Source organism: Balaenoptera physalus, assembly GCF_965194825.1.
Source record: "Balaenoptera physalus genome assembly, chromosome: 21".
Taxonomy (NCBI): Eukaryota; Metazoa; Chordata; class Mammalia; order Artiodactyla; family Balaenopteridae; genus Balaenoptera; species Balaenoptera physalus.
Genome location: NC_138902.1, coordinates 12,590,834 through 12,617,147, shown reverse-complemented (window position 1 = coordinate 12,617,147; position 26,314 = coordinate 12,590,834). Strand labels below are relative to the sequence as shown.

The window sequence follows — 26,314 nt, the reverse complement described above, 5'->3', positions numbered from 1 at the left end:
CCCAAACAAACAAAAAACAAACAAGGAAAGTCTCAGAAACTGTCACACCCAAGAGGTTCGTAAGGAGATATGATGACTAAATGTAATACGGTATCCCGAATGGGATCCTGGAAGAGGAAAACGGTGTTTTCCAGGTAAAAACAAAGGAAATCTGGATAAAGTATGGACTTTAGTCAACAAGAATGTATCAGTACTGATCCATTAATTGTGACAAAACGTACAAAACTGATTTAAGGTGTTAATAACAGGGTGTGGGGTATATGGGAACTCTGTAGTATCATCACAATTTTTCTGTACATCTAAACTATTCTACAATAAGAAGTCTATTAAAATAAACCCAGTTAGCAAGTGGGCAAAAGACACACACAGACATTTTACAGAACAGAATACACAGATGGCAAATAAGCACATGAAAAGATGTTCAACATCATTAACCATTAAGGAAATGCAAATTAAAGCACAATGAGATATCACTACCTACCCATCAGAATGGTTAAAATAAAAAATAGTGACACCACCAAATACTGGCAAGAATGCAGAGAGACTCATACATTGCTGGTGGGAATGTAAAATGGTACATCCACTCTAGAATAGTTTGGTAGTTTCCAAAAAATTAAACATGCAAGTATGATATGACCCAGAACTACACTCCTGGGCATTTATCCCAAAGAAATGAAAACTATGTCCACACAAAAACCTGTACATGAATGTACATAGCAGCTTTATTCATAATAGCCCAAACTGGAAACAACCCATATGTCCTTCAAGAGGTGAATGGTTGAACAAACTGTGGTACATCCACATCATAGACTACTACTTAGCAATAAAAAAGAACTACAGATACAGGAAACAACTTGGATGAATGTCAAGAGAGTTATGCTGAGTGGAAAAAAAAAAAAAACGATCTCTAATGGTTACATACTATACAATACTATTTATATAGCATTCTCAAAATGACAAAATTTAGAAATGGAGAACAGATTAGTGGTTGCCAGGGGTTTAGCACGGTGGGAAAGGAGAAGCAGGTGCGGCTGTGAAAGGTCAACAGGAGGAAGAGTCGTGCTGACGGGACTGCTCTGTATCTTGACCATATCGATGTCAATATCCCGGCGGTGACATCACAGTACAGTTTTGCAAGATGTTACCATTGAGGGAAACTGGGTAAAGGGTACAGGAAAGCTCTGAATTATTTCATAAAACTGCATGTGAATTTACAATTATCTCAAAATAAAAACTTTAATGAAAAAAAATACAATATAGGGAACTCCCTGGCAGTCCAGTGGTTAGGACTCCGCGCTCTCACTGCCGAGGGCTGGGTTCAATCCCTTGTCAGGGAACTAAGATCCCACAAGCCACGTGGCGTGGCCAAATAATAAATAAATAAAAAATAAGAGATACAATACAGTTGGTACTCCTATTGATCGGTTCCACATTCACGGACTCAACTAACTATGGACTGACAGTATTTGGAAAGAAAAAAAATTCAGGAAAGTTCCAAAAACTTGAATTTGCTGCATACCTGGCAACTATTTACATAGTATCTACATTGTATTTACAACTATTTACACAGCATTTACGTTGTATTAGGTATTATAACTAGTCTAGAGATGATTTAAAGTATATGGGAGGATATGCATAGGTTTTATGCAATACTACAACATTTTATATAAGGGACTTGAGCATCCATGGATTTTGGTATCTGCGGCGGGGTCCTGGAACCAATCCCACGGATACTGAGGGATGACTGTACTCCTAGTTATTCTGGATTTCAGAAAAACAATCATTTTTAGTATCATTATGTCCCATGCCATATGTGGAACACACTGATACTAAAAGATGACTTGTTGTTTATCTGAAATTCAAATGTAACTGAGAGTCCTATATTTTATATGGCAATACTACCCTTGGCATTAGCTTACCAGGATAAGGTATATATTGCAAAATAAAAGAACATTTAAAAGTCAGCTAGAGAAAATGTGCCCTGATCTCAGAAACCCCTAAGTCCTCCCTTCTCAGCAGCTGGCATCTCCTCTGCCTCACATTTTATTACAACAAATGTGCTACTGCCCACCACTCCTGATGAGAAAAGCCACATAGAGTATAAAGCCCTCCTGTCTTCACAGAGGAGTAAAAATTATCCAGATAATCCTCCCTTCTCAACTTCAACTCAAAATAGCTATTCCCTCCAAGAAAGATTATGAAAAAATAATAATTAAACAGAACAGTCAGGAAGCATTTTCTAGAAGCAATTTGGGGTGTCCAGTATAACAACACTGTAAAAAACACAACCAAGAAGTAATAGACATCTGAAAAATATCTCTAACATGAAAAAGATGGAGACTGAAAAAGAAAGGAAAATGCAACTTTGTAGGAAATTCATTATTTGAGAAGAAAAAAAAATCAAGAAATTATCATTAATATCCTCAGAGATATAAGATACTACACCCACAAACAAGAGCAGAATCCCATAGAGAACACAGAGCACAAAAAAATTCCTAGAAACTAAAAATATGATAGATGAAACAATATTCAGTGGAGAGTTGGAAGATAAAGGTGAGTAAATCCCCCACAAAGTACAGCAAAAAGGCAAAAAATGAAAGTGAAAAGATAAGTAAATCAAAGAACCAGTCTAAGAGATCTATAACAGAAACAGCAGGAATTCTAGAAAGATGTAATAGAGATTAGGGTAGCAGAGGAGGAAAATAAACAAACAAACAAAACCCAAGACGATGTTATAGGACTTAAGGGCAGGAGTTTCCAGAACGAAATGTGCCCAGTAAAATGGACAAAAACAGACCCACACCAACACTGTACTGTAGAGGGGACAAAAATATCCTACAAGCTTCCAGGAAGAAAAACTAAGTTTTAAACAAAGGATCATGAAAACACATTTTCAAATATGCAAGATGGAAAAAAATTACTTCCTATGCACCCTTTTCCAGGAAGGTACTGGGGAACATGCTCTACCAAAATGAGGGAATAAACTGAGAAAGAGAACGACACAGGCTATGGAAAAAAGGAATCCAACAGAAGGAGTGGAGAGAATCCCCAGGATGAACAGAAGAGACCAGAGTGAAAGTATGCACCAGGAACATACCAGTGCTGCAGTCAGAGGGCTCCAGGAACGCTTCTTCAGGAGCCTAAAATTGATAAAATGTGTCTGAGCATCTTAAGAGAAGACTTAGACAAATGATGGAGGGTTTGAGGTCAAATCAGTCATAAGCACATAGGCAAACAAAATAAGTATGACAAATGATTCATTCCAGAGAAAACAAGGAGTTGTTCAGGAAAGGAAAAGTAAGCAGTTTACTGCATGACTGAGCTCTGGGCAGCATTTACATAGTATAATAACGTACAACAGAATTACCATATAAGTGGATTGAGAAATTGGAGGGATGAGAGCTGGGATGTGTGTATGGTAGAGGCAGAGAGACCTAACCTTCATCCTCTACAACAGAAAATCAGTAGAAATGACCTAAAGCTGATAAATCAAAAGGGAGCAATACAACTGTGTTATTAAAAAAATATGGAGATAATTTTTTTAAAAAACTCAATTGAAAGTAGTTACTTTTGTAGAAGGAAAAATGGGAGTGGAACAGAAGAGTGCTCCTTTTCATAGAACTGACTTTTTTTTAAGATTTTTTTAATTTTTTGATGTGGACCATTTTTATAAAGTCTTTACTGAATTTGTTACAACATTGCTTCTGTTTTATGTTTTGGTTTTCTGGCCGCAAGGCACGTGGGACCTTAGCTCCCAGACCCGGGATCAAACCCGCACCCGCTGCATTGGAAGGTGAAGTCTTAACCACTGGACCGCCAGGGAAGTCCCAGAATTGACTCTTTAAATTGCTAACTTCCATAGAATTATTTGAGTCTTCAAACTCATAACTTATTTAAAAAGAAAAAAGGATGAAAAACTCCAGTCATCAAGTATCCATCCCCCAAAAAACTTTTTTTAATGCCAATTTAATCCATATTCTTCAACTTAAAAAAAAATCTTCCCACCTCTAATGGTATTACATTAACCAACTACAGAACTGTTTTCAAAACCCCATTTTTCAAAGCACTTTAAAGAATCCCCCACCAACAATGTAGAGACCAGCCCATCCTGCCAATACTTCCTTGGGACTTAAATTCATCTAAATATTTACATTGGCGTTTATATTTGGAACAATAGTGGCTTATTATAGAGAACATAGCTGTGTTTAACATGCCAGATCCGGATAACTTTATTCAAGATTTTGACAGAAATTATCCCCAAAGTAATATTAAACTTAGACACTTTTTAAAAGTCCAGATGTGAAATACCAAAAAAAATTTGAATTCAGTCTAGAGTCAATACTAAGAACTGAATCATATCCACAAAAAAATGAATACTATTTTCCTTCTTATATTCACTATATTTTCTGGAACAGGTTGCAATTTAGTTTTCCTTTCCTTGATATCGGCATTTGGAATCATTTTAACATGGTTTACACCTTTAAGTTCTAAGTGTACTTATCCTGAATATCTTATTATAATTAAAATTATAAGTCCAGAAGCAATAGCCCTCCCTTACAGAAAGAATCCAATTAATAAATGTAGAAGGAATAAGAGAAACAAAGTCACATTCGAACACCACAGTAGTAACAAGCAAGATCTGCCAGTGGATACAAAAATGAGTGGGCAAAAGTTTAAGCAGAAACAGGACATTTGCATAGCTCACATTATCTCTAGCAAACATTCAGTCATTACAAAGGAAAGCATAGTAAGTTTACAGCAGAGAATCCTAGCAGACGCCACCTCAGGTAGTGGCTAAGGTTAGTAACACCAGAAATACATTACCGCATCAGGTGTCAAGATACACTGTCACAGATCGGAGGACGCTATGATGACATGACAACTAAATGCGAGGCAGGATCCTGGATTGGATCCTGAAACAGTGAAAGGACATTAGTGAAAAGACTAGAAAATCTCTACTTTCAAAACTCTCTACTTTAGTTAACAGCATTATATCAAGGCTAATTTCTTAACTTGACAAATGTTCTACAGCTATGTAAGTTGTTAATATAAAGGGAAGGTGAGCGTAGAGTATACAGAAACCGCTGTTTTTGCAACTCTTCAGGAGGTCTAAAATTATCTCAAAACTAAAAAAAAAAAACTGTTAAAAAACATACACACACACATATATATGTGTGTGTGTATAATGTGTGATTTATAGATAAAAAAATCAAGACTTCAGGGAAATTGGTATCTTGGGCACTCAGTTAAAAAATAGTGTTCTCTCCTGTATTAGTCATTGTCTCACTGGTTTATGTTAACTCAGCTTTAAGGTTCTCCCCCTTCTAAATATTTAGTTTCAAGTATAACTTTTAAATTTTCATAGAAAAGCCTTTTGTAACATTCTTATATTAGGCCAAAAATAAAAATCCTAGAATAAAATTGTCACCATATTATCTCATAAAATCACTCATACCAACCTACGACCCGGCCACTATTTTTACTTTACTTCTTCTCGTCATATAATATGTTTGTATTGGTTTTTTTTATAAGGAGAGGAGATGGCTGGATTTATTTTCTTGTTAATAGGCCTGGCAGTCAAGAAAAAAAATCACTTGGATATCTTATTAAGAAACAGCAGTTTTTCTAATAACAGATACTGCATACTGGCACTCACTTCAGATGAAAAAAGTAAGTTATCTACCTAAGTCTCTTCTACATGATAGCATAGAGCTACCCAAGCAAATCCAGCTAAGACCCTTTCAACATCCCTTCCTTAAATCTGGCTCTAAAATGACTGTTATTAGTGATGGTAAACATCTTTCTTATAAAACAGGCAATACTGTCTATGCAATTTATTCTAGGGCAGCAAGGATAAACATCAGGTCTACCTTTAAAAGACGAGCACAATTTCCCACTCTAGCTATGGCTGACTCAATCCCTGAGCAAGAATCCCCTTTACCCTCGTTGTTTCTTACTGTAAACTGATTAGATACACTGAGCTGAGATCTGCTCATAGGGATCCTGAGGGTGAGGCTAATGTTTTAGATGGAGAACAGCATTCCCAAATGGTTGTATTTATTACTTTTGCAGTTATTATTTCTACGTGCTGTGGCATTTAATTTTTAATCTGCGTTCATCCCACTGCTCCATATGGAAGCAGCTGTAGTAAAAAGATGATTAAGGGGGAAGGAAGGAGATTTTAAAGTGGCTCTTCATCCAAATACAATTAAGACAGCGAAAAAGGAAATAGCCCCATTTTCATTCCCATACCCATGCCATTTCCAGATTAACCTCCCAATAGTAACATGAAAAATACAAGTGGTAAAACTCTAACCTAATGATCTATACAAAAAAGGAGACAATCTACCTCAGGAACTCACTACACAGTGCAATATATTCAAGTGGTGAAAAGATATAAATTCATCCAGAACTGCCATACTATCTGGCTGTCAGTATAGTCTCTTGAGTAATTATATTAAACATATTACTACAAAATGTACCAAGAAGTAGAGAATAACACTGTATTTGTGAACTACAAGTAACAAAACGAAACAGAGGTCCAAGAAGGCTAAAGTCCAAGCTGTAATTTACACACAAAGTGTACGGTGAAAGCAGTCACAATGTACAAAAATGTGACAAGTAATCCAGATGTTTAAAAAAACAGAGCCTGTTTGTCTCAGACAACATCCAGTCTTATCCGGTAGGTTTCTGATAAGCCTGTTACATAAGGTGGATTTCCCTCCTGCTGATAAGAAGCAGCTTGCAGATACCCATAAATTTCTTAAGGGGTGAGACTACTTGGCAATACTGGTAACTCCATAACTTCCTATTACATTCATTGGTCTGAAAACTGAAAACAACTCATAACCCAACTGTTCTTCCAAGTCCTTTACCAGTTTTTCAAGTTTTATATCAAAGGAAAGTTGGAATGTATTGCTTCTTCTCCTCAACAGGCATTTCAAAAAGAGGGTAATTAACCAAAATCAAGAGTTCTTTGGTCAAGTTAGGAACAGGCTTCCCCTTTGTTCTAAACCCCTTCATAACCCTTTTCTTTCCAGTCTTTCCAGGATGGCCTGGATTTTACAAACAGCCTCTTTCCTGGCCTGCCGGACAGAGTCCTGGCCCCCAGTTTCAACCGAATCCAGTTCCAAAAGTTCCTTGGTTAGCATTTCTTCCAGAAGCCAGTATGCTTTGTCTGTCTTTTTTCCTACGAACTCTTCTACTTCTTGCTCAAGATACTGGACCTTCTCCAGCACATGTATGATTTTTTTAATACTTGCGGGAGTCCCTTCATCTGAAGATAAACACTCTTCAGGAAGATTATTACTCTGATCTTGATTGCTGGGATGTTCGTTGGTGGCGTTACCATACAGCTGAGGCTCAGCACTATACTGGACTTGGGAATCCAAGAGCTCTGAATTATCATTGTTCATTGTTCCCGAGGACTCGTACTGATGGACACTGCAAGGAAAGTTGTGCCGGTTCATACCTTGGTCTGACTGGCTATAGGGGTATGAGGAATCCTTGGAGTAGGAGAGCAAAGAGGGGAAAAAAGCTGTTTTAATGGGGATCCATCAACATCAGATTTGTTAGCCCACATCTTTCACCTGACCAGGAAGGAACATGAAAAGACTCCCCACCAATAAAAGTGGACGGCCCTCCTTAATCATTTGAGAAGAATACAGCCCTAAAAAGATAAAAGGAAGAGAATTCCTGAGTATAAAGGCTGGACTCTACCCTGAGACAGGTCATCATCATGAACACCTCATAATCTATGCTTACCACCTCACAATCTGTCCAGTGACTTAATACATAGGAATTATATAGTTTTTTCCCCTAAAGAGATAAAACCTGAAGACAAATCTTAAAAAGGAACCTGGCCACAAGCAAATGATGTTCAAGTGTGTGGTTTAATTAAACCATGCAATTTCACATTGGTTTTGTCTTCTGTCAGGAGACTGAGGTAATAAAATATAATCTTTGATTTTGTCTAACATTCCGATAACTAAATTACAACTAATTTAGTAAATGAGCATTCTCCTGTTGTTTAAAAATGGAAGTGAACCTAAAACTGCTCTAAAAAATAAAGTCTATTTTAAATAAAAAGTAAACCGGGCTAGGTAAAGCTATAAGTAGTAGCCACCAACATTTTGAAGTTAGTCCCCATTTAACACAGACCAATGCAGAAAAAGTTCCACATTGCGCTCTCTTAATTACCCAGACATTAAGAGGACAACGTCTAGAAGCCTCCTACCTTGGGCTGTGGGGCTGGCGGGGAAGGAGGTGGCCGAGGAGAGCCACTGCTCGGCCATGATGAAGCGCTCTCGCTCACGTAGAGACTGCCAGGTGGTGCTGAGGGGGCAGCTGAAGGCCAGGGGTAACGGGCTCCCATGCCGTAAGCGCCCGGAGGAGCCCAGGAGTCCTCCTGGGATCGTACAGTTGGTCCTGGTTGTGGAACACTACGATTACCATCCCCATAAGGATAATGGGGCACGCTCATTCCAGGGTTCTAGATTGAGAGGAAGGAAATACACTGGTCATTGCTAAAAAACACTTAAAGAAGTAATGAAAATATTCTAGTGTAAACAGATTCAGAGATGCTTCCTCTCGGCTTAACAGGGTATATTTTAGCTGCTATGGGACTAAACTGTAGTATTTCCAATGAGTTGCAAATATTTTCTCCAAACCTAAAAAAGCTTGGTTCTAAAGATATCAGGGGCAGATTTGGTGACCATCAAACTCAGAAAAATAGGGCCTAAACTTCAGTGGCTGAAGCACAGCATTAAGTCTGTCCCACAGATACTATAAATAAATGGACTCATATGCTATCAGGAAGCACAAATAAAGACATACTAGAACTCTCCTTGAAGTGAACAGAGAAATAAACATGGGATCATTCATAGAATATTAAAAAATATAAACCTAACCTCTTGGGTTTCCCTGGTGGCACAGTGGTTAAGAATCTGCCTGCCAATGCAGGGGACACGGGTTCAAGCCCTGGTCTGGGAAGATCCCACATGCCGTGGAGCAACTAAGCCCGTGTGCCACAACTACTGAGCCTGCGTGTCACAACTACTGAAGCCCGCATGCCTAGAGCCCGTGCTCCGCAACAAGAGAAGCCACTGCAATGAGAAGCCTGCACACCACAGAAGAGTAGCCCCCGCTCGCCGCAACGAGAGAAAGCCCGTGCACAGCAACGAAGACCTAACGCAGCCAAAAATAAATAAATAAATAAATTTATTTTTTTTAAAAAAACCCCTAACCTCTTGAAAATGAACAGAGAAATAAACTTGGTACCATTCATTAACATGAAAAAATAAAAACACAACAGGCGAATGCTCACCTGTGAAGCAGGATATCCTGGAACCTGCCCCCTAAGAGGGGCTGCTTCAGTCTGGCAGTCCTGCTGGGGATACATCCAACGAGAGACTGGGGTTGGGCTGTTGCCAGGTGAACGGTAAGTGCTTGGAACCTCTGTGGAGTAACTGGTCTGAGCATAGCCAGATGTGTAATAAGCACCTGGGTATGAGGCAGTATTTGTCCCAGGGCCAGTGGGGTATGGTGGGCCATATGCTCCATTTGTATAAGAATTCAAACTCTGTAAAAAAGCAAAGTTGGGAGAAAAAAAAGATGAATGAGTAGATGAGCTGAAATGCCCTCACTTCGAAAACTTTGGGAAGAAAGGAGATCAGTAACTAATGAAAATATGAACTACCTAAGCAACCCTTGAGGTATTCTTTCATATATTATAATCATATACATATATTAAACTCAGATTATCACCTTAGAGTCTGTGTCATAACAATGGATATATTGTGATGAAGGATGAAGTGATGGCCTTTAGTGCTTCTCAGCCATTTCCATAAGTGCACCTAACAATTGCACCTAACGGCAGGGAACTTGTCCCCACAAACTGAAGAGGGTATTCCGGGAAACCTGGGAGAATGGCGAGAGAAAGAAGAAAGTAACCATAATACAACAGAAAGAAAAAAAGACCACAGAGACAGACCTAGCCCTGCCATTGGCTTTGTATTTACCCTCTCTGAACTTTAGTTTCTCCAGCAGGAAAATGGAAATCATAAACATATCTTGCAGGGTTATTGTAAAAATTAATGAGATGACATATATAAAATGCTTAGTATAGTGTCTGGCACGTAGTATGCTCAATGATTTGCAATTTTTATAATACAAATTGTTGTTAGTATTAATGTGGCAAGGTCAGGAAACGAACCCAGATCTGACTCCAAGCCCATGTGCTTTGTATTGATACCATCCCACTCTGCTTCCCCAAATGATAACAGCAGACAGAGACAAATTCCTCATATATTGCTTACTGCAGTTTTACATCACCTATCCAGACTATTACTGACACCCAGAACCCTCAGTTTAGTAATCCAAACAAGATTAAAGCTGAACTCTAAATGATTACCTTAATGTTTTCTATTAATTTCTACTTTACCTTGTTAAAATGGTAAAAACAGAATCAGGTTTTCCTGGACTCATCCTTCTAAAACTAGACAATCTTTCCCATTTTAGGTAGAAGAATAAGAAAAGAATCTTGTGATATTAACTAGACTTACCATGGTGATCATTTCACAGTGTATACAAATACCGAATCATTACACTGTACATCTGAAACTAACGTTATGTGTCAATTATACCTCAATTAAAAAAAAGAATCCTGATATCTTCTACAGTTTTTAATTACTGAAGAAAATAAAATTTAATTTTGATTCCAAATCCACCACAACAAAAAGACGGATAGATTGAAGTGGGAAGGAGGCCATAATTCTGTGGAAAATAAATTCTAAGCCACAGTTTTATGGCAAGAGGATAAAAGACAGGCTACTATCACCACATGGCCAAAGAATTCCGTGCAGGGACAGGGGTGAGGGAAAATCCAGCCAGGCATTCCCTGAGCAGCCACTGTGAGGCTAATCAAGTCTTCTGCCTACAGGCTGCTGTGCCTAACCAAACAATCCCTTATGCAACATACACAGCTGAAGACTTGATTAAAAAAAAATCATGTGACTGTTTGCTCTGTTATTCAAATTCTAGAAATCCTTCCTAAGGAAATTATTCAACTAGAGAAAAAATTATAGGCATGAATTTGTTCATCACAGCATGATTCACCATCACGCAGAACTGTAAACAACCTAACCGTCCCGTACTGATGGAATGATTAAGTAGACTATAGGCTATTCATTGAGGAAATTTTATTCTGTCTTAAAAACTCACTGTTAGGGACTTCCCTGGTGGCGCAGCGGTTAAGAATCCGCCTGCCAATGCAGGGGACATGGGTTCGAGCCCTGATCTGGGAAGATCCCACATGCCACGGAGCAACTAAGCCCATGCAACTACAGGGCCTGCGCTCTAGAGTCCGCGAGACACAACTACTGAGCCCACGTGCCACAACTACTGAAGCCTGCGCGCCTAGAGCCTGTGCTCCGCAACAAGAGAAGCCCACGCATCTTAACGAAGAGTAGCCCACACTCGCCACAACTAGAGAAAGCCTGCGCACAGCAATGAAGACCCAAAGCAGCCAAAAAAATAATAACAAAATAAATTAATTAATTTAAAAAAACTCACTGTTAGAACTGACCAGACATACAATGATATTAAAGAATTATTTGGGTTCTTTTTCCTTTAAGTTTTAATAATGGCATTGCGGTAATGTCTTTAAAGCTTCCTTATATCTTAAAGATACATGCTTAAGTATTTACAAGAGACATAACATGATGTCTGGAATTTGCTTCAAAATACTCTAAGGATATATAAATGAAACATGATGGCCATGTATTGATACTTGTTGAAGCTGAGTAATGGGTACATGGGAGATTATTGCACTATTCTCGTTACTTTGGATTATGTTTGAAAATTTCCTTACTATTAAAAAAAAGTTCCTGTTATTTCACCCTATAACATGTAAAGTACATACGATAAATGAAAAGTCATATTAAAAGGCATATGTAAAATGAGTTGTCATATTAAAAGGCATATGTAAAGCTGTGTAAATGTGATAGGGAAAAGGCTGAAAACAAATTTACCAAAATATGGATATATTAGGATGACAGAATTAGTGTTTTTTCTCCCTTTTATTTCCCAAATGTTTAGTAATAAAGTTGTATTTTATAGTAAAAAAAATTATGCTATTAAAAATGTCATGACGGGTTCGATCCCTGGTCGGGGAACTAAGATCCAGCATGCAGTGCGGTGCAGCCAAAAAAAAAAAAAAAAAAGTCATGAAATCCCGAGTATGTCTAGAAACTGGTGGGCTGCTTGGACCATAGCTACTTCCATCTATGTCCAAGTAGACTATTTTCATGAAGGGAAATTTGTATCTAAGGATAGCAAGCTGTGATTTGAAACTTGTCAGCTGATATGGCAACAGAAAATCTGAAACTGAGCAACTGCAAGAAGAATTAAACAAAATCTTTGATAGTCATTGAATTTCTGTAGAAGTCTCATTCTGGATTCCAGAAGAAATCAAGAGACTGGAGCTCTTAAAACTCAAAAAATATCCCAAGTGCTGCTCTTGTTCTAGAGGTAAATGTAAATATGACTTAGCATTCAAAAGTCAGAATCATGTCACACCATATGATGTCTCATTGCAAGCTAAAGATTATCCAGGAGGTAATACTTCTTCCAAAAGTTGGTTTTACAATTGATGGACTGTTTATAGATATAGAATCCAAAGAGGAGAAAACTGATCAGGTCTCTCACTCAGGAAGTGATACACTTGTTCAACAAATTCCCTTTCCACTTGGTACATGACTATCAAACAGCAAACAGACTCAATCCAAGTGGGAAAAAAAACTTTTTTTCCATTAGCAACACCACAATTCCTCCTGCTGTGCTTATCTTGAAAAACATGGAAGGCTTCACCACAAAAGTACTCCAAGACTTCATAATTATCAGCAGTCGACATCAACTTGAGTTTCTACTAATACTCATTTCTGGAACTGTCAAATCTATTATCATCCACTGGTTACTTCCTCATGCAGTATCTCTCCTTATAGAACTATTCCAATTTTTGTCTCACAGGAGCTCCAAACCACAGTACTTAATAAGCTGTACTTTACAACCCAGGTCCCCTTTAAATTAAATGAAAAGGTGTTATAGGTTCTGATGAAAGTCCTTTTGTATCATGATTTCTCAATTGAGAACATTATAAGAGGACTTCAGTTTTCTTTCTTAGAGCATTTCTATTCCCAGGTACTCAGTGTTCTGTGGTGTAATCTCCCAGAACCCAAGGGAGTTATCTTCTTTATCAGAAAATCAATGTGAAAACATCCCTCTTTCATCCTTTAGTTACGTGGAAAAGAAGCTTTAGAAAAACAATTTGCATTCATGACCAATGAGAGGATTTTAAACAAAAACACCCCACCACAATCATTACTAGAGAACCTGTGTATTTATCACGCTTTTCCCAAGTACCCACTGGGTCAATGGATCAGAGCTACAACATGCATGTCTACAAATGATCAGCGTCGGAAGAACATACGTTAGCCTTGCAGTTGCTACAGACGTTGACTAAGGATGAGCTTATGATCATAGTTCAGAAATGTTCAAAGTTTTTAAGTCTTCTGAAGAGTAGCCTGGCAGCATAGCAAAGAAAACACAGGAGTTCTTGGCCCAGTTTCAAAGCCCTGATACAGAGGCCAAAGAGAAAGAAAATACTTCTGGGGCTTCAGAAGACAGTCATTGATGCAAATGAAGGCGTTAAAAGCAAATAAGAAGCAATCTTAGTTTGAAGGACTCAGAAAATACCTCGTGAATCTCATCAACAGTCTGGTGAGACCAAACCTTCTGTCCTGAGCTGGTTTACTTCATGCGGCCCAAACCCGTGCCACAAACCGTCTGACGTGCTCCTCAACAATCCTTACTATGAGCTGAAAATGAGGAAAGCTGTATTTCAAAGACTGTCCCCTGTTCCTGCGTAGCACATAGACTGCACCTGAACACAACAGTCTAATCAGCTTTGGGGACTGCTCAGGGGCCCTCCCAACATTCATCGATTCTGAAGAAACGGATATACATTCCACATTACCGGGGGAAAGTGCATGAAATTACGCACTCCCGGTTTATAAGAGAAGAGTGATCATGTGGCAAAGCTCACATGAGGCGGCAGATAGAAGGCAAAGAGTGAAACCATTCAATTTTTAAAAAAGGAAACCAGTCATATCTACATACCACTACAGGAGTCTGTTTTGGTCAGAAGATAAATGTATAATCCCCATGTGATGCTTCACCAGAAAACACACGTGTGCTAATCCCATACAAGCAAATGTCTAGATACCTTTGGGTTTAGAATCCAACAATTTTTGTATCTAAAAGCTCTCTCACATTATTGCTGTTGCTTTCAAAAAGTCATCACTAAATTAAAAGTGAATCTTTCTTGAATATATGTAATATATACACGTAATAAATGCCTTTATCTAAAGGGGGGATGTCATCTCCAAAAATAATCTTTTTTTTTTTTAATATGTTGACTCCCTTTTTTATTTGGCTGCGTTGAGTCTTCGTTGCTGCGTGTGGGCTTTTTTCTAGTTGAGGCTGGCAGGGGCTACACTTCATTGCAGTACACGGGCTTCTCATTGCAGTGGCTTCTGTTGTTGTGGAGCATGGGCTCTAGGAGCGTGGGCTTCAGTAGTTGTGGCGCGTGGGCTCAGTACTTGTGGCTCACGGGCTCTAGAGCGCAGGCTCAGTAGTTGTGGTGCACGGGCTTAGTTGCTCTGTGGCATGTGGCATCTTCCCAGACCAGGGATCGAACCCGTGTCCCTGCATTGGCAGGCGGATTCTTAACCACTGCGCCACCAGGGAAGTCCCCAAAAATAATCTTTATCAATAGGAACAATTGATGAAATCAGACAAATTAACATTGCTGAAAAAAATTGTGACTCATGGCTTTGAGTTCTGTCTTCCTCTTACATTAACTGTAAAAGTAACGCATGCTACTCTCCAAATTGATCTATATGCAATCCCAATGAAAATCCCAGCTGCCTTTTGTGCTGAAATTGAAAAATTCATTTCCTCATTGGCAACAATTGTGAAAAGTAATTTGGCTATATTAAATAAAGATGTACATATCCAAACCCACCAATTCCATACACTAGGGAAATGCTTGTCTCATATGTTGTACAATAGAAAAGAGAAAAACAATGTTGAGTTAAAGAAAAGCAAGCTGCAGGAGGATGCTAGTACGAAACCACTCATATCAAGTTCAAAATCATGTTAAATAATACTATAAAAATGCATATACAAGTAGCAAAAGCATAAAAACACATATGAGACAATTAATATAACTTTAAGAAATGGAAAGAAGTGTTATATGGGGCTTCAACTGTATTTATTTTACTTCTTTTTAAAAATCTGAAACTTAAAAACTGACAAAGCTAGGAGCTAGATAAAAAACAATGTACATATTTTCTGCACTCTTTCAGAATGCTTGAAATATTTTAAATTTAATATTTGTCATAAGAAGTCAAAATTTTTATCAACAAAAGCAAAGGCAACAAAAGCAAAATTAAAAAGTGGGATTACATCAAACTAAAAAGCTTCTACATAGCAAAGGAAACCATCAACAAAATGAAAGCCAGGGCTTCCCTGGTGGCGCAATGGTTAAGAATCCGCTTGCCAATGCAGCGGCACGGGTTCGAGCCCTGGTCCGGGAAGATCCCACATGCCGCAGAGCAACTAAGCCCGTGCGCCACAACTACCGAGCCTGTGCTCTAGAGCCCGTGAGCCACAACTACTGAGCCCGCGCACCTAGAGAAGCCACCACAATGAGAAGCCTGACCACCGCAACGAAGAGTAGCCCACACACTGCAACGAAGAGTAGCCCTCGCTCACCGCAAGTAGAGAAAGTCCGCACGCAGCAATGAAGACCCAAAGCAGCCAAAAAAAAATTAATTAAATTAATTAATTAATTAAAAAAAAAAAAAGGCAACCTACTGAATGGAAGAAAATATTTGCAAATCACATATCTGATAAGTTAAGGAGTTAATATATAAAGAACTCATACAACTCAATAGCAAAAAATCAAACAATCTGATTTAAAAAATGGGCAGAGGATCTGAATAGACATTTTTCCAAAGACATACAAGATGGCCAACAGGTACATGAAAAGGTGCTCAACATCACTAATCATCAGGAAGTGCAAATCAAAACCACAACGAGATACAACCTCACACCGGTTAGAATGGCTATTCTCAAAAAGACAAGAAATAAGTATTGGATGAGAATGTTGAGAAAAGGAAACCCTTGTGTACTGTTGATGGGAATGGAAACTGGTACAGCTACTGTGGAAAACAGTATGGAGGTGCCTCAAAAAATTAAAAACAGAATTACCATATGATCCAGCAATTCCACTTCTGGGAATATATTCACGGGAAACAAAAACACTAACTCGAAAAGATATCTGCACCCCATGTTCACTGCGGCACTATTTACAACAGCCAAGACATGGAAACACCCTAAGTGTCCATCACTGGATGAATGGATGAAGATAATGTGATATATACATATATATATATATACACACACACACACACACACACACACACACACACAATGGAGTATTATTCAACCATAAAAGAGAAGGAAATCTTGCCATTGGGACAACATGGATGGACCTTGAGGGCATTATGCTAAATGAAGTGTCAGACACAGACAAATACCGTAAGATCTCATTTATATGTGGAATCTAAAAAACAAAAAAAGCCAACTCATAGATACAGAAAACAAACTGGTGGCTGCCAGAGGTGGAGCAGTGGCTTGGGGTGCAGGAACGGGTAAAGGGGGTCAAAAGGTACAAATTTCCAGCTATAAAATAAGTAAATCATAGCATGTAATGTACAGCCTGGTAACTATAGTTAACATATTGTACAGTATATTTGAAAATTACTAAGAGAGTATATCTTAAAAGTTTTCATCACAAGAAACAAAACTTTGTAACTGTATGGTGACAGATGTTAACTAGACTTCTGTGGCGATCATTCTGGAAAGTATACAAATACTGAACCTTTACACTGTACACCTGAAACTAATATAATGTTATATGTCAATTATAGCTCCATAAAAGGTCAAATTTTTAGAAATAAGTACATTTTGCGTTTGTTGTTTCCAGGTCCTGAGAAATAATCTATCATGCATCAAGCTACCTTTGCTATAGGTAGTATCTGCCTAGATATTTCCTTATCTCTGAGCTAAAAACATTAAAATGATTAAGATAGAATGCATTATATAACAAAAGCCCACACATCTTCACTATGAAATCTCCACAGGTTCTGAAAATAAATCGACTCATTAAGAAAAAATTCAGAAAGTCTGTCAATTTTAGACCCTACCTGGCCTTGCATTTCCGGTCTTACAGGATATGTACTTGGGTAAGGAGCCCGAGGTCGGGCAGGAGAATTCCAATAGTTGGAATTGTAGCTAGGATACGGTGGCTGCTCCTAAGGACAAAAAGGAAAATGAATTCACTTTTACTAACATCCTTACATCATTCTGAAAAGTTGATAGAGGCAGGTGTAAGTATCAAAAAAAAAAATAGGCAATAGACAAAAAGCAATGGAACCCCACTCTAAAATCACTCATTATTAAAATTGATGCAGATACACGGTCAATCACTTGCCCTAGAACAAAGCAATTATTAAGTATTCTTGTGCATTATGCCAGTTATAACAAATGATATATCTACTATGTCAAGTTAATTAGCAAAACCAGAGACATTCAATTCCTTTATCCTGCTCCAATCACTAACCCATCACTACTAATTTAATTAGTGCAGCACAATTACAGTTATTTGCCATTGTTAAGAAGAGTAGTATAATACTTACCTATCTCAACAACTTTGAAACTTGAAGTAATATTTTACTACTAAACTTTACTTCAAATGCATACACCTTCAATACTCAACTTCTTTGCCTGGCCACACCCTAGTTTTTTCATATTCCTCTACTTTCTGCTATGGCTAAGGTTTCTGCTGGCAGCCCACAACTAACTCGGGATCAGGAATTATGTAGAATAATTACCACTCCGAGGAGAAAATCTAGGTATGGCATTAATCTCTACAGCTTTCACTTCACCTCAAAAAGTTAGTGCAATCATTTTCAATAAGCCAATACACTCTGATAAGAAACTAGAACAACTCAAAACTTTTCAGGCTGTTTTAATATATACATTTGTCATCCCATGAGTTGAGTTATTTTGCTTTGAGCTTTATAGTTTAATTTTAAGCTTAAAGAGGATCTTCAAATCTTCAAATATGGTTTCACAAAGGAATTCACTGGCAGTTGTAGTCTCTGAGAATTTAATTATCACCATCTGAGCTTAACTGAACTACTTACCAGTTTCATAATACTTTGTTTTCAAAGCATGCAATTCTTCCACATGACATTATACAAGCTGGGCAAGTAACATCTCCCTTACATAATACAGCAACTAGAGCAATATAGAAACTAGCAACTTCAGATCCTAACAACCAAATTTCTCAATCAGGCAAATTCCCCTGACCAATCTCCACCCGCACCCCCCCCCACCCCGCCTTCTTCCCCCGGTTAAGTGGTATTTGAATAATTAATTGATTTCTCTCTACCAAGAATTTGAATCTTAATTAAAGAGGTGAAAAGACCAGAGTTGAAGCTGACTCACTCCAGCAGCGGTGAACTAACACCTAAATCCCCAGAACTTCCTTGGTTTCTGTCCTTTTCTACTGATCCTCCGACGTACCCCACACATTTTTACTACCTCTCCACCCACCCTGTCCTCACTCCTTCCTTACTCAGCTTCTCAACACCTTAAATCCCTTACCACTCTTTCCCTCGGATGTTCTCACCTGCAAAAGCCTAACCCAGTTTAAACCCGATTATCCACTGATTCCACATCTGTACTTCACCTAAATATCGGTGGAGAGAAACACAAGCTCTCTGGTTTCACACAAGCAGACACTCAGCACTGCCTAGCAACTACACTACCCTTCCTCAGTATGTTCATCCCACTCATAGAACAACTATTTCACCTTCTTGTCCCGTCAAATCTCCAGTATCCTCTTATCCTATTCCTCAGTTTTCAACTGATAACTTTATCAGTTAATATGATAACTTTATCTCATATTATACTTAATATGAATTGAATTGGAGGAACAGGTATAAATTCACATATTTTTTTAAATGTAATTTAACCTTGTATGCAAAACAAACAAATATGGGTAAGTGACAGCATGCCAGTTTTAAACAAAGGATTTAGGAATTAATGCAAATTCTAGGAACCCATTTGCACTCCTGCCCTCCACCATGGACTAGCAAATCCCATATAGGAGCTGTCATTTCAGCCTGAGTCCCAGAACAAAACACATGAACAAACTTGAACCCAACCCAGACCTGGAGATGAGCCTCTGCAGTGACATCACAGAACAAAAGCAAGAAATAAATATTCATTGTTGTAAGCCGCAACTCTTGGAGTTGTTTTTTACTACAGGAAAAATCAACTGATGAGATGACTAAACATCAAATTGGTAACGTAACCATACAGAAAAAAGAATTATTTCTAATGACTTTTAAATCATCTTACTTTGACTGTACACACTTAGTGGAATATATTCTAAAGACCAGATGAACTGCAAAGAAACCTAAACTGCATCCATTAGGGAACTGTTAGTCATAATATTGATATTATTATTTATATTAACAGCTTTATTGAGATATAATTCACTACCATACAATTCGCTCATTTAAAATTGTCGCAGTCAATGATTTTTAGTATATCCATAGATATACTATAGAGATATGTGATCATCACCACAACCAATTTTAGAACATTTCAAAACCTGAAAAAGAAAACCCTTTGGCTATACCCTCCTATCTGTCATTCCCACAGTCCTACACCACCACTAATCTACTTTCTATCTCTATAGATTTGCCTACTCTGGGTATTTTATATAAATGGAATCATATAATACGTGATATCTGGTGGCTGGCTTCTTTCACTTAGCATGTTTTTGAGGTTCAACTATGTTGTAGCATGTATCAGCGCTTCATTCCTTTTTGCAGCCAAAAAATATTCCATTGTATAAAAATATCACATTTTGCTTATCCATTCTGGGCATTTGGATTGTTGCCACTTTTTGGCTATTATGAATAATGATGCTATAAACATTCACGAATAACATTTTATGTGGACATATGTTTTCAGTTCTCTTGGCTATATACCTAGAAGCGGAATTGCTGGGTCATGCAGTAACTCTAACAATTTTAAAAACTGGCATTTGTTTTCCAAAGAAGCTGCACCGTTTTATATTCTCATCAGCTAAGTATAAGGGTTCTAATTTCTCTATCTCCTCACCAATACCTGTTTTTTTCTGTGGTTTTGCTTGTTTTTATAGTCATCCTAGTGTGTGTGAAGTCGTATCTCACTGGGATTTTTATTTGCAGTTCCCTGAGGACCAATGATGTTGAGCATTTCTTCATGTGCTCGTTGGCCATTTGTACACCTTCTTTAGAGAACTGTCTATTCAGATGTTTTGCCCATTTTTAAATTGGGTTATTTATATTTTTGTTGTTCAGTCTTAAGGGCTCTTTATATATTCTAGATACAAGTCCCTTTTCTGATATCTGATTTGCAAGCATTTCCTTTCTTTTCACTTTCTTGATCATGTCCCTTGAATTATAAAAGTTCTTAATTTTGACGAAGTCCAATCTGTCTATTTTTTATTCTGTTGGTTGTGCTTTTGGCATCTTATCTAGGAAACCATTGCCAAATCCAAAGAAATGAAGATTTATCCCTATGTTTTCTTCTAAGAGTTTTATAGTTTTAGTTCTTACATTTAGGTCTATGACCTATTTTGAGTTAATTTTTTTAATATTATTTATTTTTTGGCTGCATCGGGTCTTAGCTGCCGCACGTGGGATCTTTCCCTGTGGTACGTGGGCTCCTTGTTGTGGCGCATGGGCTCCAGAGCACGTGGGCTCTCTAGTTGTGGCACGCAGGCTCAGCTGCCCCACGGCATGTGGGATCTTAGTTCCCTGACCAGGGATCGAACCGGCGTCCACTGCATTGCAAGATGGATTCTTAACCACTGGACCACCAGGGAAGTCCCTTGAGTTAATTTTTATATATGGTGTAAGGGTCCAACTTTATTCTTTGTATGTGGCTATCCAGTTGTCATGGTACCATATGTTGTGCCATAGACTTTTTCCCTCCATTGAATGGTCTTAGCATCCTTGTCAAAAATCAACTGACGGGCTTCCCTGGTGGTGCAGTGGTTAAGAATCTGCCTGCCAATGCAGGGGACACGGGTTCGAGCCCTGGTCTGGGAAGATCCCGCATGCCACGGAGCAACTAAGCCCGTGTGCCACAACTACTGAGCCTGCACTCTAGAGCCCATGAGCCACAACGACTGAAGTCCATACGCCTAGAGCCCGTGCTCTGCAACAAGAGAAGCCACAGCAATAAGAAGCCTGCACACCGCAATGCAGAGTAGCCTCCCACGCACCACAACTAGAGAAAGCCCGCGCGCAGCAACGAAGCCCCAACGCAGCCAAAAATAAATATAAGTAAAATAAATAAATTTAAAAAAAAATCAACTGACCATAGACACTCTCAATTCTATTCCATGTAGACTTATGGGTTATGTATGCCTTTTAATTTCTTTTTCTTGCCCGGTTGCCCTCGCTAGAACCTTCAGTACAATACTGAATAGAAGTGGCAAGAGCAGATGTCCTTGTCTTGTTCCTGATCTTAAGGGAAAGCATCCAGTCTTTCATCATTCAATATGAGGTTGGCTGTGGGTGTTTCACAGATGTCTTTTATCAGGTAGAGGAAATTTCCTTGAATTCCTAGAGTGTTTTTATCATGAAAACGTTTTGGATTTTGCCAAATGCTTTTTCAACATCTATTGAGGTAATCATAGGGGTTTTGTTTTTTATTTGAATGATATGGTGTATTACATTAATTGATTTTCAGATATTAAACCAACCATGCGTTCCTGGAATAAATCCTATTAGGTCATGGTACATAATTCTTTTTATACATTGCTGGATTCAGTTCACTAGGTTTTTCTTGCGGATTTTTGCACATCCATATTCATAAGAGATATTGGTCTGTATTTTCTTTTCTAGTGATGTCTTTGCCTAGTTTTCCTCTCAGGGCAATAATGGCTTTACAGAATGAGTTCAGAAGTATTCTCTCCTCTTCTGTTTTTTAGAAGAGTTTGTGAAGAATAGGTGTCAGTTCTTTAAATATTTGGTAGATCCATTCAGATTTCCTATTTCTTCTTGAGTTAGTTTTGGTAGTTTGTATCTTTCTAGGAATTGTCCACTTCATCTAAGGTACCTAATTTATTGGCATACAATTAGTCATAATATTCCATTATAATCCTTTTTATTTCTGTAAGATCAGTAGTAATGTCCCCTCTTTCATTTCTGATTCTAGTAATCTGAGTCTTCTCTCTTTTTTTTCTGGTTCAATCTAGCTAAAGGTTCATCAATTTTGTTGATCTTTTCAAAGAACCAGCCTTTAGTTGCATTGATTTCATCTATGGTTCTTCTATTCTCTATTAATTCATTTCCACTCTTATTTTTATTATTTTCTTCCTCCTGCTTGCTTCAGGTTTGGTTGGTTCATTTTTTCCAGTGTCTTGAGATGGAAGATTCGTTCTTGATTTGAGATCATTCTTCTTTCTTAATACTGGCACTTATGACTATAAACTTCCCTCTAAGCACTACTACCTTAGCTGCATCTCATAAGTTTTGGTATGTTATGTCTTCATTTTCATTCATCTCAAAGTATTTTTTTATTTCCCTTTTGATTTATTCCTCGACTTGCTGGTTCTTTTAGGACTGTTTTATTTAATTTTGACATATTTATGAGTTTTCCAAAGTTTTTCCTGCTATTAATTTCTAATTTCATTACATTACAGTTGGAGAACATACTCTGTATATTTCTATCCTTTTATATTTATTAATATTTGTTTTATGGCTAGTATATGGTTTATCCTGGAGAATGTTCCATGTGCACTTGAGAAGAATGTATATTCTGTTGATGAATGGAGTGTTCTATAGATGTCTGGTAGGTCTAGTTGGTTTACGGTGTTGTTCACATCTTCTATTTCCTTGTTGATCTTATGTCCAGTTGTTCCATCCATTACTGAAAGTGGGGTACTGAAGTCTCTATTATTATTGAGTTGTCTATTTCTCCTTTTATTTCAGTAAGCTTTTCCTTTGTGTATTTTGTTCTTAGGTACATATATATTTATAATTGTTATATCTTCCTGATGGATTGACCTTTTTATCATGTCCCTCTTTATCCCTAGTAATATTTTTTGTTTTAAAGTTTATTTTGTCTGATATTAGCATAGCCACTCCAGCTTTCCTCTAGCTATAGTTTGCATGATATTTCTTTTTCCATCTTTTTACTTTCAAGCCATTTGTGTCTTTAAATCTGAAGTATGTCTCCTATAGACAGCTGAGAAGGAAAAACCTCCTATTCCTATGTTTCTCCTTTATTCTCACACTGTTACCACACTCAGAACACTTCTGATACCAGATGTCGGGGGGTTTTCCCCCACACCAAGCAATTTTGCAACACCAGCTGGGTGTTCCACAATTCAACTTAATTCTGACACTTTCTATCTGGAGATAGCATCAGATTCCACGGGTTAGGGGCTCAGTCCCATGAGACTACCCCCCCTTACTTCAGATGCCAATTGCAAGTAGTAGGTCCCCAGGTTACCCATAACTTATGTCTGACTCGGCTACAGATTGGAGGTTCTCATGATCTCCTCCTTCTTTGATTTATTTGCTAGTACAGCTCAAAGACCTCAGGGAAATACTTACTTAAGTTTACCAATTTATTAAACGATATGATAAAGGATACAGATGAACAGGCAGATGAATAGATACATAGGGCAAGGTCTGGGAGGGCCCTGAGCACAAGAGCTTCTGTCCCTTTGGAGTTAGGTGTGTCACCCTCCCAATATGTGAATGTGTTCACCAACCTGGAAGCTCTCTGAACCCCATACTATTGGGATTTTTATGGAGGCTTCCTCATGTAGGCATGATCAACCCCTCTCCAGTCTCTGAAGAATGGGGAATGAGGCTGAAAATTCCAAGCTTCTAATCATGAGTTGGTCTTTCTGGTGACCAGCCCTATCCAGGAGCCATCCATGAAAACACCTAGAGTTGCCTCATTAGTATAAAAGACACTCCTGTCACCCAGGAAACTCCAATGGATACAGGAGCCCTGTGTCAGGAACCAGGTTCACACACCAAATACTAGAACAAAAGATGCTCCTAGCACTCTTATGACTTAGGAATTTACAAGGGTTTCAGGAGCTCTACACCAGGAACCTGGGGCAGAGACCAATATATATATATATATATTTTCCCATTATCTCACACAGCATATAGTTGCATCTTCTTTTTTTCAATCCAGTCTGACAATCTCTGTCTTTGATTGCATTGTTTAATCTATTCACACTTGATGTTATTATTGATATAGTTGGATTTACACCTGCCATTTTATTTTTTTGTTTTCTATATCTCATATTTGGTTTTGTTCCTCTATTCTTCCTTTACTGCTTCTGCATTAAGTGAATATTTTCTAATGCAGCTTTTTAATTTCTTTAATGAGTATATATAAATATATGCATTATATATATGTATATATATGTCTATCTTTCCTTGACCACACCTAGCTGTTAAAGCTCCACAAATTTCCAGCTAATTTCTTTACTGTTTACTTGGGACATAAATTGCTCTACAAACTGATCCAATCAAATCTGGGTTCCTTGGAAGGGACACCTCCCAAAGTCAGTGTTTGAGATGTGTTCCAACCCCAGAGGGCCCCTCCCAGCGATCTCTTTCCCTAGTTCTCTCCAGCAAACTGGCTGGCCCGCAGCCTGGTCTGTATCTGCAGTGAACCTACTGATCTCCTCCCAAATGCCTTTCACGACACCCTCCACAGTTTTTGAGAACATCCTTCGGCTTCAGCTTCTCCACATTCTGATGCAAATAAAGTCAGTTCCTTTGGGAAAAGATTAGGAGCTACCGGTTTTACAGCCTGCATCTGCCTCCAGATAAAATGTCTGAGCTACACTCTGCAGTTGGGTTGGGGACAATGGTGTGCTTCTCTGACAGACACCCCTGCTTTAAAAGCTGAGCACCTGGGGGGAAAGGGCAGTAGCCTCAGGCCTTCCCAGCTTGCCTTACAAGCCAGGGTAAGGGTGATCAGAGCCCCTGTGTTCTCAGCAGTGCCCTACCCAAGGTAAAGCCTCCATTCCACAGGTAGGGACAGGGCATGGGTAGGAACCACCACTATTGGCCACACTTGCCCAGAACGTGGCCTCTGCAACAGTAGCTGGGGGCAAGATGAGCAATGTCGATGTGCTGCCCACCCAGGAGGACTGGGACCTGGGGAACGAAGAAACTTTGTTTTATTTGCCTCTCCAGTCTAATGGAGTTTCTGTCTCACTGAGCTGGGGGTTGGGGGGTGGGAGAAGTGGAGGATGGCACAGAATCTCACTATTCTTACCGAGTTTGAGTAAATTTTCTAAAATAAATGTTTCTTCATTTGCTAAATTCCTTAAGACCATTTCCAGAGACTTTAATTTGGTTGTTTTTTAAAAATATTTTTCACCAGTTTCACTGATGACTGGGCCCACAGAGCTCCTCACGCTGTCATGCCAGAGCTGCAACCTGGCATTATTTTGAACTTATTTTATATATTATTGTAGGATTGTACAAGTATTTGTAATTACCTTAATATTGTTAGGAACCAAAATTTTCCATACAAAAGTAATAAATACAATCTAAGAAGTAAAAATAATCTATGACATTCAATTTGAATTAACACAAATATGAACTTATTTATTTTTCTATTTTAAAATATTGATACTTATTCACAACATTGTAAATCAACTTCACTCCAATAAAAATTTTTTTTAAATACTTATTTTATATAACTCTGTCCATTGGAAAGGTCTAGAAGCAATGACAACACAACAGCAATCAGTATACCTAGCACCCAAATGTCACTTCTGTACCAGTTATTAAGCTACTGGTCCTCAGCTCCAAACAACGCGTTCTGTAACTGGCTCTGAGATGCAGCATCAGGAGTCTGCAAACATTTCTCTTTGCCACTTGCTTACTATTTGGCTCTGCCAATAGGGGGCACTAGGTTAGAGGAGGGGAGAATGGACTTGCTCCTTCCTAGTTGCACGCTGGCTTCCCACTCCTGCCAGTGCCAGCCCAGCAAAGCCCTTCAACCTGGGGGCAGCGTCAGTCAGCAGAGGCTGCGGACTCCTGGTTTCCCGAGAACTCCCTCACAGGTACCA

General features: G+C 38.4%; 1 protein-coding gene across 5 annotated transcripts in view; it reads right to left on the bottom strand.

Annotated features, from left to right (window-relative positions):
- Positions 1-700: 700 nt before the first annotated feature.
- BAG4 (BAG cochaperone 4) overlaps positions 701-26,314 on the bottom strand; it is a gene marked incomplete at its 5' end in the record, with an annotated part of 33,382 nt that continues 7,768 nt past the window's right edge. The window contains 5 exons of one of the 5 annotated variants that reach the window (XR_014258204.1): positions 701-1,157; positions 3,098-7,505; positions 8,237-8,491; positions 9,326-9,580; positions 17,331-17,438. Coding sequence is in view for 2 of the 5 variants with exons in the window: in XM_082444351.1 (XP_082300477.1) it covers positions 7,020-7,505; positions 8,237-8,491; positions 9,326-9,580; positions 17,331-17,438 (1,104 nt within the window). Of the gene's footprint in view, positions 7,506-8,236; positions 8,492-9,325; positions 9,581-17,330; positions 17,439-26,314 lie in introns of all 5 variants that reach the window. The other 4 variants (XR_014258205.1, XR_014258206.1, XM_082444351.1 and 1 more) reach the window with 4 other exon arrangements.